This window comes from Lampetra fluviatilis, chromosome 23 (genome assembly GCF_964198595.1).
Source record: "Lampetra fluviatilis chromosome 23, kcLamFluv1.1, whole genome shotgun sequence".
Lineage (NCBI taxonomy): Eukaryota > Metazoa > Chordata > Hyperoartia > Petromyzontiformes > Petromyzontidae > Lampetra > Lampetra fluviatilis.
In genome coordinates this window covers 8115609-8130718 of record NC_136297.1, presented here as the reverse complement: position 1 = coordinate 8130718, position 15110 = coordinate 8115609, and the positions used below count along the sequence as shown (strand labels likewise).

General features: G+C 44.1%; 1 protein-coding gene across 1 annotated transcript; it reads right to left on the bottom strand.

Moving 5' to 3' along the window:
• Nucleotides 1–3367: 3367 nt before the first annotated feature.
• On the bottom strand, nt 3368–14512 carry LOC144940867 (keratin, type II cytoskeletal 8-like). Its single transcript, XM_078867359.1, has 10 exons — nt 14508–14512; nt 13151–13604; nt 10692–10900; nt 10386–10446; nt 10076–10171; nt 9020–9184; nt 7215–7340; nt 6389–6609; nt 5376–5554; nt 3368–3800 (listed from the first exon to the last, which is right to left on the bottom strand). Exons 1-10 carry the CDS (start codon nt 14510–14512, stop codon nt 3631–3633), a joined length of 1686 nt encoding a protein of 561 aa, XP_078723485.1. The 3' UTR covers nt 3368–3630.
• Nucleotides 14513–15110: the final 598 nt, after the last annotated feature.

Here is a 15110-nt window from a genome sequence, read left to right as displayed (position 1 = left end):
AGGTTCCTTACAAGGTGCTTGTGTTGGCTGTCTCGCTCATGAATTTGTCACATTTACTCACCCTTGTCTTCACGTGGATTGAGGGGGTAAACATCCATTCGCTGCTGCCTAACAACGTTCTTACCTTTTTTTGTAGGACTGGGTGGAGTTTCATGTTTCTTAATGCATTTCTCAGATTTTTAAGGACAATTTTTTAAGTTGCCGAATGATCAACTTTATACCAGCCGACGCTTGAATTCGTTTTTTCTGCAGTTTAGAAAGGTAATTTATTTCGTCTACCATACGAATACAACAATTATCGTCGTTTAATATTGCCAGATTCGTACGTGATTATTCACCAATGACTCTCTCATCATGTCTGATATAATTTCGCACATTTATAAAGCACCTCACGCACCCGCCTGGGAATATTGTTCCCGGTTGAGAACCACCACTGTAGGTCAACCCCGTCTCAAAAAATGTTTACCCGGTGCAAGTGTGTGGAGACAAAAGCGGCCGTGCGTGGTACTGGCCAACCCATCCACCCACCCACCCCCCTCATTGTGCCGTACGGGGGCCTTCACAGGTACTGCGAGCTAACAGTCAATTTTGCCCCCCAAGTAACGGAAGTTACTTCAAGGCTTTAACAACAAGGGGGGAGGATCTCTGTGGCTTCGCTCGGCGCTGCAGAAGGCGAAGGCGGCCAGGGGATGGCGCTCGTGTGACGCCACAACAATCAAAGCATCTGGCCCTATAGCAGAGGTCGCAACCGGGTACCCGATACCCGTACCCTACCCGATACCCTGGTGCGGCCGGGTACGGGTACGGGTAGACCGTGAGTCACTGGTGAGTAACTTTTTGTCACTCATTTCCAAACGTCTTGTCTCTTCTCACAATTCAAGTTCCTAGAATCAACCCACACGCGCCTGCAACGTGGCTTCATCCCAGAGGTCGCAATCAGGTACCCGATACACGTACCCTACCCGTACCCGGCAGGGTAGGGTACGGGTACGGCCGGGTATGGGTACCCGTTTGCCGGGTACGGGTAAGGAATCAAAACCCGTTTGCGACCTCTGCCCTGTAGTGCTGTCACAGGATGACATGAACATGCGACAGAATGAGAATTATACTGGTAGGAACCTCCTGGTTACACCAGCCCACAGGGGATTATTGTGTCCGTCCGTCGTGCAGGGAGGGGCTGGGTGGGGAGGGAGGGAGGGGCTGGGTGGGGAGGGGAGGGTGGGGAGGGGCTGGGTGGGGAGGGGCTGGGTGGGGAAGGGCTGGGTGGGGAGGGTGGGGAAGGGCTGGGTGGGGAGGGTGGGGCTGGGTGGGGAGGGGCTGGTCACCCCGTGGTGTCCTTATAAAACTCAACATTTAACCTAGTCACGCCGGCTTGTGCCGCCCTCACAGTCGGGCATATTTGCGGAATACACCACGCCGCCGTTGACCCTGGCCATTGACCGAGCAACCCAACGTGTTCCTACCAGCTCCCTCCGCAGGAACGTGTTACACAGTGCCGGATTAAGCTAGTGCAGGGCCTGTAGCATATGTTATAAAGGGGCCCCTTAATAAAAAAAAAACACATACACATATTAAAACACTAATTTTTTTACTTGCATAATAAAGTAATTGTATTTTTTGCATTTGATATACATCCAGATAATATGACAAATCGCTAACCTTAAACACCCAGTCTACCTTCTCCCCATTTTTGTTTCTTCAAATTGGGTGAAGTTGTTCGCACGCTTTGCGGATTTTTCAGGTGACTAGTTGGGTGACTGCTGTCGTTAGATTTTCACGTTTTATGTTTAAGAAATGACCACTCACCATCTTGGGATTTGCTAAAGACAATATAATAGGACCGACTGCAATAACATGCAATGGCTTTAAGTGGTTTTCATTCCATTCGACGTGACCAGACCCAACACATCTAGATGAGGACTTTTTGCCCAGTTGATGAACAGACCTCCATGGTGTTATGTTGAATGTTTGTATCGCAGTGACCGCGAAACTAATCTGTGAACTTGGGTTCCGTTTTTTGCAACATCATCCTGTAACTGATACGAGCGTATGTGTGTGTACGTGCAACTGTTTGGCTTCAAAGGACAAAATAAACTCCTTTAAAAAATTCAACGATTTTAAACTCACGGTCGAGAAGGACGTCAATGATACGGCGCCTGCTCCCACATCAACGCTTACTTGAATTAATTGATTACTTTATAAATTAATCTTCAATGTACAACTTTTGTTTGTGTGGAGTGAGGGTGCTAGTAACTCGTCGACACGGAGCAGGCGCGCGCCTGAGACACTTGCCACCTGCTTCTTGGGCGAAGCGATTGGAGAGTTGAGAGGCACGCGGCGTTTTTTTACCTACACAAATAAATATATAAATAATGTGGCGTCCATACAAAATGTTAATTGCTTTAAAGTAGCGAATTAATTGATTAATCGATGCCGATTTTGATACAGGTATGCATTGTCACCGGATCTGAGTACGTGTGCAAAATGTGGAATTGATTAGACAACGGGAAGTGGACAAAATTTTGATTACAAGATTTGACCACGACACAGGAATCGATTTAAGTAAAACCGTTGAAATAAAACCGTAGAAAAAAGGACTCCCCATCACTTGCTCTACACGTTTTTAATCGCGAAAAAGGATCAAATGGGCTTGGTCATTTTGGGAAACGCAACAGTGCGGCATCGTTTACCGAGGTGTGCTGGAAGCTTTCGGGAATTGCAAATCCGTTTCGTGAAGAAACTCCCAGAATGCGGCGCGAAAAGCAATGCAACACAAAAGCCCGAAACGACGAGAGCAGCGGTACAACTTGAAAAACGGCACCACAACCACAACCGTCTGCAGTAACATCGTGGCGGTTGTCGGACAGGCTACATCCATCAAACTGCTTAAATGCCAAATCTCTCACTTTGCTTCTAATAAAAAAAATCACCCCGTATGCTTTTATGAATTTTACATCGCCTTTTAATACAAAACAGATACCACCCCTTAAAGAGGCAAGAATAAAGCTTCCTGATTTGGCAACAATGTCCATCTGGCCACGAAAATATGTCTGTGGCCAAAGAGGGTACACCGTTTTTGTACAACCATTCGACGATAATTTCACTCGGCTTACACGTTTATTAGAATGAGCTGATCCATGGAAAATTGGGAAATATCAACCAAAAACGGCAGCAGTTGAAGTTCCCGTGGTGGCGTGGATCGAAAATCATGGGATGAGCAGTTTAATAAATAATATTGAGCAACACCTGTGCCAAACTCTCGTCTTTGCCCCCCCCCTCCACATCAGACTACCAATTGAGAGTCGCAGGGCAAACACATTACATCCACCAATAGCATCTTGCCGTATATGGAGCGTCTCTGTACAGATCTACGGAACTACTATATATGGCCATTTGTTAAGAAAATACCCCGTAAAAGGCAAGTCTCGACACTATATTGTGGTCACTTGCCTGCATTGCAAGATTGTGAGACGATTGTGGTGTTTTATAACCTCCCACCCCCCATTGCCTTCTAACCACGATTGACCTTGCATACCTGTATTTTATAATCCCAATAAACGTGTTCGTTTCAACAATGAGCCATTCCTGGGGCCAGAATCGATTTTAAATGACCCAGAGCCGCTAGAACTTTTAGTCGAGAATCACTGCGGATGATTCGGAGACCACACGGCCATTCTTGGTCTCGATGGTCTTGATCACCACCGTTTTTCTGAACTCTTGTTCTGGTGGTTCGCTGGCCACTGTCACGCTTCTTCCAAGGGTTCCGTTCATTCTTGCGCTTGCTTCAAATACCCCGTTGTCTGTTTAAGGAGAACGCACGTGTGAGAGCCAACGCAATAAAACTTAATTCATATTTCATACGAGTTTGTGTTTTTGATAAGGGCTTAATTTCAAAAATGTCTGGAATGCTGCTCGACCACCTTTAACTTACAGTTCATCGGTGTAAGGGACGACCACTAGAAACAGGTTCATGGTAATCTTCTAATTAGTAATATTTTTTTACAAATTGACTATTGCAACGCCTTGCTTTCCAAAGACCTGAGTAATCTCCTTAGGAGACTGCAATATGTCCAAATTGTGGCCACCAGAGTGCTCACTCATGCTTCTTTTCAGGGGATCCTATCAAACCTGTGATCACGTCTTTGCACTGGTTTCCTGTTCACACCTGCATTGAGTTGAAGTATTCTTCTACTTTTTAAATCCTTTATATTAAGCTCACTTGCGCGCTTGCTTGCTTGCTTACGACCGTGCAAATCTTTCGGTCGTTTTTTAACCCACTTCCCGTGATCCAATCGAGCTGACATTTTCCACACAGACTCGTTGTGCGTGACAATTAATGTTCGTGAAAATTTTTTTCCAAAATTTGACACTTTTTAGGACAAAAATATTATATTTAATTACCAATTGCTTAATGGTGCCATGCAATCATCTGACCCATAGGTGGCAGCCATCTCAAGCCAGAGGACGAGAGGACTCTAGCCGCCACGCATATAAAGGATTTATAGTGAAAAACTTTGTTTTTACGGGTTATACTTGTTTGGCTTCAAATGGGCATCGCTTTTATATCCCCGGAGTTCATGCAGTCATACACTCTGCTAAGATCTCTGAAATCTACCGATTGTGCCCCGAGTCAGTGTGACAAGCACTCCAGGCTTCAAACCTGGGGTGACCAGCAGGCTTTAATTTCCACTGCGACCAGGCTCTGGAATTCCCCACCCTAGGAGCTCATGAACTCGATGGGAGGATATTTAAGTCCTGGCTGAAGAGCCCATATTAAAAACGTCTTCATCTTGTTTCTCTTGTCTCTGTCTCCCGGGTTATTCCTTATTGTTTTCCTTTGCATGCATGGTGCTCTGGAGGTCCATTTTTTTAAGGGTGACTTATGAATCTAAACTAGTATTATTGTTATTAGTCATATAAACAGGATCATGGGGACAATACTGTAGTATCAAATACTAAGGTAATTAATGTGGAAATCCAAAATATTCTGGACTGTTCTGGCTGAAATTAAGCACTAGATTTAACTATCCTACATGGATACCGTTGTTAATATAAACATAGGTGATAGATGTGAAATTATTCTAACAGTTTGAGGATGACGCACCTGCATACATTTTTAAAATATATATTTTTTGTAAAAACATGATTTTTGCCAATTTAGCGGCAGTAGTCAGTTCAAGCTTTTTTTTATTTCTTCAACCATTCAATAATTAAGGGAGATGCTTAAATATAATTTAACAAAGCATATCCATATAATAATAAGTTATGAAGGCCCATGCAGCTCAATTTATCCTACAGTTGGCAGTAATTTTGGAACATTTTCTGACATAATTTGACTGTCACAATGGAGTTAAATCCTCACGGAGAGCTCTTACCCAGAGAGTCGTACGCATTGTTGTTGCTGCTGCTGCTGCTGTTGCTTTTCGAATCTTTGCTGTGGCTGCCGCCAATATGTTGCCCATAGCTCCCACCTCGTCTTTCCCTCACACCCCCGCCGGGCTCCGGTGAGGATGAAGCAACGCCGCCTCCCCCACGTGATGCAAATATATTGAGCCTACGAACACACGTGGAGATTATCTTGAACAAAAAATATCTCGGCAAAAAGCAATAGTTTTACAAATGGGGAAATTCGTACAAACGGAGTACGTGTGTTTGTTGAACTTCGTTCGCACCATACTTAGCCCACTGTGCTAATCGGAGGGGCGGAAGAAGGGAAACAAAATATCCATTATGTCAAGATCCATTGTGTCCATATTTTTGTTACTGACAGTAATACAATGCAATCGTGAAACTACTATGAACGCAAACAGACGAGTCCCATGCAAACTGAAAAATCGTGGTAATAAAAAAACAGTCGATGTATGTTAATAACATACAACTGATGTTAAGTGGCCAGGAGATGGCCGTACTGAGTGACTATTCTGTGTGTATGGGTTTCCTCTGGCTACAAGCCCCCCCCCCCATCACCCAATGCTCAACACTCATCAATGCAACTGGATAAACATTCCAATGCATGAGGATCCTCATGAAAACAGTCTGTTTGTTCCCCTGTGTAACAACAAAGCCTTGTGAAGACTTTGCGAGCCGGATCGACGTATCTCTGGAGATGCTACATTGTATTACCCCCTTGAAAAGCAGAGCCGTGCCACTCACGTCATCTGAAATTAATGCATTTTTAGTCCCACCCCTGGTTTGCTCTGCCCCCAAATCAGATCTGGATGTCTTGGGGCCAGTCTAGCGTGGGTTTGTTTCTGGCTCGACCCTGCCAATCGCAAGCGGACAACCAGCTGTACCGTGAGAGCCCTGTACTGGCTCTTACTTCAGATGTGCCAAGTGGAACAGCGGTATATAATCGACGTTGTCAAAGAGTAACAGGAAGTGCAATCACCTAGCTTCCTCTCCCTCCAGAAGCTTGCGGTAGGTCAAGATCTCCGTGTCCAGGGCCAGTTTGATGTTCATTAAATCCGTGAAGTCGCGCACGTGCTTGACCATGTCATGCTTGGCTGTTGCCAGGGCCTCCTCCAGCTTTGCTACGGCTGCCTTTGCCTCGCCGATGTCCTTCGCACCGCCTTCCTCTCGCTCAGAAATTGCCGCCTCCAGTTTCTCTCGCTGAAACAAAAACAAAAAACATCGTACGCACGTCCATTGATTGCTTTATTTTTACAAGGAACGATGAGATGGCAGAGCGACAATGGCTTTTTCATTCTCAAATGTGTCCATACGGAGCTCCCAGTGCAACGTGGGTTTTCTCCAGAGCCTTGTTTGTACTTTTATTGGAGATTTGATAGTCTAGAAATATCAGCTTTCGTCGGTTTGGGCTGTGCAATAGGCAAGAGATGGCAGCAGCAGACCCAATGTGTGTGGGTTTTCTCTGGGAACGGCATTTTCTTCCTCATACGTCCAACACAAAAACATGGGTAGGACTTTCTTGAGTCTCGAGACTCACTGCGACTTTCTTGGGTAAATAAAGGATATTATTACTCTTAATATATGCAAGTTGTTTTAACTAGTAATTCAACACAATAATAGAAGCAATATTCGTGTGTTTCAAGATCTGTGCTGTTTGTACCACTTACAGTATGTGTTTTTTATTGGGTGCAATTGTGAACAACAGCTATATGGGACATTATCTACTCGGCATAATTGGTTCACTGCAGCTCAAAGACATTTAAACCGCGTGAACTCCAAACCCATTTCAAGACGATAATCCTTACCTGCTTTTTCAAGATGTCGAGTTCCGAATTGATCTGGTGGATCTGGCGTTTGATGTCGTTGATTTCGGCCTTGGCTTTGCGCAGCTCCTCGCCACTTCGATCGCTCTCTGAGCGGAGTTGGTCAAACTGGAGTAAAACACGGACAACAATCAAACATTTAAACGTTTTAAATGTCAATTTGACAATTACAATAATAGTAGGTTTTTACCCTTTTAACTGGTACAAAACTGTACCAGTTAAAAGGGTAAAAACCTACTATTATATTTTGCCACTGGTAAAAGAGATCTCATAGTGTTGACAATTACAAACCACCATTTGTTTTAAAGTGGTTGTATTCTCCCAGGCAATGCTTTACATTTTCCAGTTGACCTCGTGGATTTTTCTCCGGGTCCTTCGGTTTTCCCCTCCATGTTTAGAATCACGCGTTGAGAGTATTTGACTACTGGACATTTCCACACAATAAGCCACTTCGTTGAGCTATCATTTATGGCCAGGTCGCTTCTGAAAAAGAGCTATGTAGCACCGTGGGCTCACCAGGTTAAATAACAATAGGTTAAATTTCGATTTAAAGCTTTCGTGACTGCAGGGATTCATATTATCGGTTATTTTGGTAAAGTCACATAGAAGGGTAATAATACAATAATAAAAATAAAACAATTAAATTCTCACGACGTTTCGACACAAGCCATCATCAGGTGTGAAAACCACAGCAAAACCATTTTTAAAAGTGGCGGTTTTTTCTTAAGAAAAACTTGGAAAAAAATTCTGATGATGATTGCTTGTGTTGCAATCGAAACGTCGTGAGAATTTTATATTTTAATTTTAATTTTTTCATTATTTCCCTTCTACGTGACTTTACCGAAAGAACCAAGAATATAAAAATAGGTTGTATGTTAAAAATAGGCTATAGGTTACTTCACTCCTAAGGTGAGGCAAATTATCTAGCCATTCTTAAAAACCTCCTTTTCCACTACACAACCTGCTGAGCTAGCGCAGATCCGCAGGTACCGGGTTGTTTTTCCACTGCCGAACACGAGCGGTGCTGGTGATGTTAAAATGTCTCATTGATTGATTCCTGGAATGTAGCCAGTGGAAAACCATGTGTACTGTGAGGGCCCTGCACTGGTTTGGCTCGGATGTGCCAGTGGATAAGGGGTGCATTTGAATCAGAATGTCTATTTATTCTGGAGAAATCCGATGATCTACGAAGCTCTTTATCACAGATGTCCAGTAAGTCGCGCAAACTCTTTGTTGTAGTCTGCTGAAGGATGCTCCAAAAAGTCATGCCCCCTATTGTTTCTCAATAACTTTTTTTTATTGAGCGGAGCTTGTTATATTTATTCCTGGATTAACATTTGGAGGCTTAAAAATAGCCATCCTTTCTTGCACTCCTGCCAATGTGGAACACAGGTTCAGCAGTCCATCTTGGTGAAGTTATCCCTCTATCCAATAACCGTTTACAAACAGCACCGTGGACAGCGCCGTTATTTTCTAAACAATTCCTCGTGTATGCTGTGCGTTGAGGAGCTAAACAGGCTAAACACTTAAGGAGGTCAGATCTGGGGCCTATGGTTTGGGTGGCACAGTCTACCTGATCTGCAATGGCCTTAATGTTCTTAGCCTCATGTGTGGACTGGCATTTTACGTTAAATCACTCCCAAGGTGACAATGTGATGTTGGAGAAAGCTTAGACTCGTTGCCCTCAATCTGGATTTGTAATGTGCGGACGTTCAACAAACGATTGCGCAACCCTATGGCTGGCATCATCCATTTTGGCAGCGTGCAAAATTAATGAATAAAATCACCTTCTGCTTGTATATTGCTTCCGCTTCAGCTTGGCTTTGGGACATGATGAACTCGTACTGCTTTCGTACTTCAGAAATAATCCCATCCATGTCCAAGCTCCGCCTGTTGTCGATCTCTACGAGAACATTGGTGTTCTTGATCTGCGCCTCCAACTCGCGTAGCTCCTGTTAATGGACAACATGGATCAGTTTCCCGTATGAATGTGGAGGGTGAGCATATCTCCTCCGAGAACAAGAAGCCTTGAGTAACGTTTTTATTTTATTTTATGCGCTTCATATTTAAACGTGGTTTAACCATTTTGCCATTACGAGACATTTGCAATTCGCAGGGTGCATCCCGTTCACCGCTGAATCTCGTAATGCGCAAGCAGCACAGAGATATTTTTTATTAAGAGAGACATAGCGCCGTTGTTTTTAAAGATGTTGTACTCACCGCAGAGAACTGTGGTGAAGGAGGCTGGTGTGTATCTGGAACTCAACCCTAAATCCATAACCCTCTGCCCAATTCCCAATATCCTTTAACAAAACAAAGATACTATAGCCAACGACCTTTAATGTCTCTACTTAAATCCAAGGTCTGTGATTGGATGGAAATATGCTGGTCAACTGAATAAAACAATATAATAAAAATGTATGTATGTACGTTGAACTTCTTTCGCACCGTACATAGCCAACCATGGTAATAGGAAGTGCAGGACATTATGCTGTTGCTGCTTTTGATTGTGCTGATGATGGTGGTGCTTCTGATGATACTGTTGTTAATTGTGTAGAAGGTACCGCTTCTAATGCAATTACTGATCATACTGATGCTGCTGATGTTGCTGATATTGCTGCTTCTGATGATCATGATGCTGCTGCTGATGATAATGATGATGCTGATGATGATAATGATGATGCTGATGATGATAATGATGATGCGGGGAGATAGGGAACAGAGGCAGAACTTTTCTCTGCTGAACTAAAAATGAAAGAATGAAAATGGTGCCGGAGACTGTGACATCACCGCATCTGCAGGGGACATTGGTAACTTTGTAAACATCAACAAACGGAACTCACCTGTGCGAAGGCTTCCCTCAGAAAATGTATATCCTCAATAAGACCCTGAATTTTGGCTTCAAGCTCAATTTTGACAAAGCTAGCTTCAACAGCTTCCTACCGAAAGAAAAACAAAAGTACATTCATTACATGATAAACATTAGTTTTTGCACGTACAATGGTATGCACGTTGTGTTTTTTGATGCACGATGATCCGTTTATAATTGAGAGATGGAATGGTGATGGTTTTGGGGGGGGGGAGAGGAGGAGGCCTTCAACCAGCAGAAGTTTGACCAGTGCTGAGGGTGAATATCCAAGTGACAAACTTTACCTTCTTCACCAGTTCATGTTCTTCCACCTTTTTCTTACGAGTAGCAACTTCCACTTGATATCTTTGAGAGAGAAAGAGAGAGAGAAAACAATGGAATAACAAGGCCATGGTTTATTCATGTTCAATATTTGGCTGCTATATACATTTCCACACAATAAGCCGCTTCATTGAGCTTTCGCGACCAGGTCGTTTCTGAATAAGAGCCATATAGCTCAGCAAGCCTTACCGAGTAAAAATTCAGTTTAGTTTCGTTTAGTATCCCAGTTCCCATAATTGTTGGTTCATTCAATTAAAAGTTCATCTCACTTGCTGCTGAAGTCCTTTCCGGCATGCTTTATCATTTGCAGGTCACTGTTCATTCTGGCTCCATTATGACCCAGACTCTGCAGCTGTCTCCTCAGTTCCTCAATGTAGACTTCGAACAACTCGTCCATGTTGCAGTCGACCTTTCCCTTATCCTGCAGCACATACCACTGTGCCTCCAACACCTTGTTCTGCTGTTCAAGGATGCGCACCTATGCAACGGGAACACGCACGGGCACACATTGAGGCCCTCTTCATTTGAAGTACAGGTCTGTACAGGCACGAAAAGTTTTTTTCACGTTCTATATTATTTGGCCCATTGGTTTGCAAGTATTTAATTTTTTAAAGGCGCTTAATAAACATGAACAAAAATGTTGTGAAATTGTAGTTATCGTTTTCGTATTTCATTTCTTTGGATTTATGCAGACAATACATTTTTTGTTTACGGTACATAGTGATAAAATGCAACTACTGCATCTCAAAAGGTTTTTGCTAAAAGTTGGGAAATGTAGTACATCATTGGTTAATGGGGAGGGTTGTTTAAGGAAAGGTGCGATTAAAGACATATTGCAGAAACGAGATCGTCGGTCGTAGGTTAAGGTTAAGATGCAGTTATTGAGCCTGGACTTGCACAGGTAGCAGTAGTTGGCAGCACAGAAGCTCGGGAGGGAATTCCAGTCCAGAGGGGGCCAGGTGTGAGTGAGGGCTTCTGTGGCCTCTCAAAAATCTTGGGAGAGCAGATGGGTTTTTTTGTCAGGGAGGAAGACTTCAGTTTTGGATATGTTTCGCTGGAGGAAGCGTGAACCAATCCAGCATGAGACTGCTTTAAGATGGTATATGACAATAGACAAGAATGTTTTGTGTGCAGAGTTGACATATATACGACTGTATATGTATCCATAATAGAGGTTTTTGGGTAAGATGGGGTAAACATTATGGTGTCGTTAAACCCGCCACCACCCGACACAGCCAATTAGTACTGTATATGTAGTTTGGAGTCATCAGCTTAGGAATGGTGGCTATTGTTTAAACTGGAGATGTATGTTGAACACCGTTCGTACCGTACATACATCGCTCACCGCGCTAATCAGAGGTGCGGAGATGATGTTGTCAAGTGGAGGAACCTATTGAAGCTAGCTTTACCCCATTCCCCATCACCAACTCCATCCCTCTTCCAAAACTTCCCAACCCACCCATCATCAACCGCTCATCATCAACCGCTCACTGTCACTCTCATCATCGTTGACTTCACGCATCATCATCATCATCTTCCTCAGGCACCACCATCGTTCGCATCGACGCATCTCGTCACGCTATTCTGCCGTGCACATAGCAAATTGTTTGTTCAGCGCCGTTAGTGAAGGCGCTGTATACATTGAAATAAGTCTCGCAGCATAACGTGGCACAGACGCTTCGTAGAGGAGGGCAGCCCTCGTTATGGAAAGCACAGATGGGATTTCGATTTAAAGCTTTCGTGACTGCATGGATTCATATTCTTGGTTCTTTCAGTAAAGTCACGTAGAAGGGAAATAATAAAATAATAAATTTATCACATAATAAGATACAATTCTCACAACGTTTCGGCCACAACGCAAGCAGCTGTCCTCAGGTGAAGAACAGGGCTGTCGGAAAGACAGCGTCCTAACATTAGGACTGTTCTTCACCTGAGGACCTGAGGACGGCTACTTGCGTTGTGGCCGAAACGTCGTCAGAATTTTATCTTATTATGTTTCATTTTTATTATTTTATTATTTCCCTTCTACGTGACTTTACCGAAAGAACCAAGAATACAGATGGGATTGTTGTTAAGAAATTGGTGTGCTTGGAGATGCGTACTTGCGCATGGTTATTCGGGCTGTCACATCCGATGGAGTAGGTCAATGGCGTTAAGAGTGAGAAGATTATTAAGTTGTGAGGAACGACGGTGTGACCCATCACATCTCTGGAATCGCCATGGGAGAGTACCCATGATAGGACGTTTTCAAGAAGCGGGAAGGGCTGTATGTTTGTATGAACTTCTTTCGCACCGTACGTAGCCAACCACGCTAATCGGAGGTACTGTACTGTCATGTGTACAATAATATGCATGCCATTTCCATGTTACTGGCGGAACAAAATCTGAGATGTGGCCCGGCAATAGAAGAAGATACTTAGCAGGAAAATTGGGACAGCTGTCAAGTTCCTTTACGCAGTAGTTTTACATTCAATACGCATCACTTTTGCGTTGTTTGTTTTTGTAACGTGCTGACCTGCCCCTACTGGACATCTGTGAAAAATAGCTTGATAGTTCGTCGGATTCTTCCAGTACAAATGTGTGTTTAATCTGACAAATAAATAAAAATGCACCGTTCAGAAAAGCTTGACTTTTATCACACGCGCGCACGCACCACACACGCGCATGCTGCATAGGTTGGGACAACGCGTGTGTGTGTGTGTGGTGGTGGTATTGCTGGTGGTGATACCTTATCAATGAAGTTTGCAAATCGATTGTTGAGCATCTTAATTTCCTCCTTCTCCTGGGCCCGAATCGGCAGAACGGAGCGGTCGATCTCCACGACGGCGACGGGAACGCGCGCGCGCACGTTCGACGAGCCCCTTCCATAGCCGCCGCTGTACGCAGAGCCAGCGGTGTACGCAGAGCCGCCGGTGTACGCAGAGCCACCACCACCACCCCGGTAGCCCAGGAGGAGGGCGCTTCTCCTGCCGACAACGCCGGGCACGCTCGATTTGCTCCACGTCCCTCGTTCACTTCGCGGCTGGCTGCTGTCGAGTCCGGCGAACGAGCGGCTCGTAAATTGGCCGCCGCTGCTGCTGCCACCGCGACCACCACCGCCACCCTGGTGGGGTCCGACGCCGCGCACGAACCCAGCGGTCGTGGCGAAATTTGGAAAGTTGAAGGACATCACCGGCCGGCGTCTTGGGGCGAATAATAATAATGATGTCACGAAGAGCTGCAAAAACTCCCCCTTGTTTTTGTGTCTTCGTTTGAAGGGCTGTATAACGCGGGAGGAGGAGGATTGGGAGTGAGTGGGTAACGATGAGAACTTGAATCCGTTTGCTGCGTGGTGTCAGTGGATGAGGAACACGACCAAATGGGACCCCTCCTTTTGCAGAAATATCGGAAGGCGCGCAAGTTAAACGCCCATCGGTGAGGACCGGAGGCTATTTTGATCATTGGTTGTCGACGGTGAAGTATTATTATTGCTTATACACCGTCGAAGAAGGTTACAACACCCCGTACGAATGCAGCGTGCTTGCAAACAAAAATAAAATGTTAACACTTAGGGAAAGAAACAAAGAGTATGGATTCCTGCAGTCACGAAAGCCTTACGTGGGGCTATGGGCATTTGTTGCAAATTCTCAGAAGTGTTAAAATATTTTTTTAAGCACCCTGTAATAAAAATAATTACGCTCCAGCGACTAAAGTAAATGTATGTGCGTGTACTCTGTGTGTGCATAGAGTGTGGGATGAAGCTAGTGCGGGGCCTGTAGCATACGTTGTTATTAATGAGCCCTACATTTAAATAAACATTAAAACACGTAACATTTTAACTTGCATAGTAAAGTAATTGTATTTTTGTAAATTGCTATACAGCCAGATAATACGACAAATCGCTAACCTTAAACATCCAGTCGTTCATAAAAGTTGAAGGCGGTATAGTACTATAGTAATAGAGCAAGTGCAGAATCATTGAACCGGAATTGATAGCTTGAAAGCATTTAGCGCGGGACCCGTGAAAGTGCGGGACCCGAAGCATTATGTAGCTACTATTGCTACTAGGATAATCCGGCACTGTATGCATACTACTTTGTTTTTACTCCATGTTCAAAAATACTCATTTGTACCGTACATCGCAAGAAATTAGCTTCTTGGACAATTATTTCTTAGACCAGTGGTTCTTAACCTTTTCTGCAACCTTGCACCCCTTTGGCTCTCAATAGTAAAAACAAAAATGTGTAATGCTCATACATAGGTTTTATGAAACAACGTAGTTGTACTTGTGTTTCGATGACTTACCTTTTAACAAGAAAAATAATCTGGCATGTCTAGCACCACCACCAGAAAGGGCATCTCGCACGCCCAGGGTTTGCGTGCACCCCAGGGTAAAGAGGCTTTTGACCATACTCGTACAGCACGTGGCATGTTGTTTTAACTTGCAACTCAATGCAACTACGCGTGCAGTTGATGCGCCTTTATATTGGTACGCCTGGCCTGTTCAATGTCTCTACTGGGCGCCTGCGAAGAGCTTCATAGCTCATCGGATTTCTCCACTTTGATATAACCATTCTGATTTCTGACTTCCACCACAGCGTTCAAAACGGATTATGTAAACACGGCAAAAAATTACTCTGCAACCTCGTAATATATACATCCGTAACGAATCCTGTACTGATGTAATTATGTAATATTGTCGGAATGGA

Coding starts and splice junctions, on each gene's coding strand:
- LOC144940867 (XM_078867359.1), bottom strand. Junction 10,447..10,691: donor GGAAAGGACTTCAGCAGCAA/GTGAGATGAACT, acceptor TCTCTCTCAAAG/ATATCAAGTGGAAGTTGCTA. Junction 10,172..10,385: donor AACATGAACTGGTGAAGAAG/GTAAAGTTTGTC, acceptor TTCTTTCGGTAG/GAAGCTGTTGAAGCTAGCTT.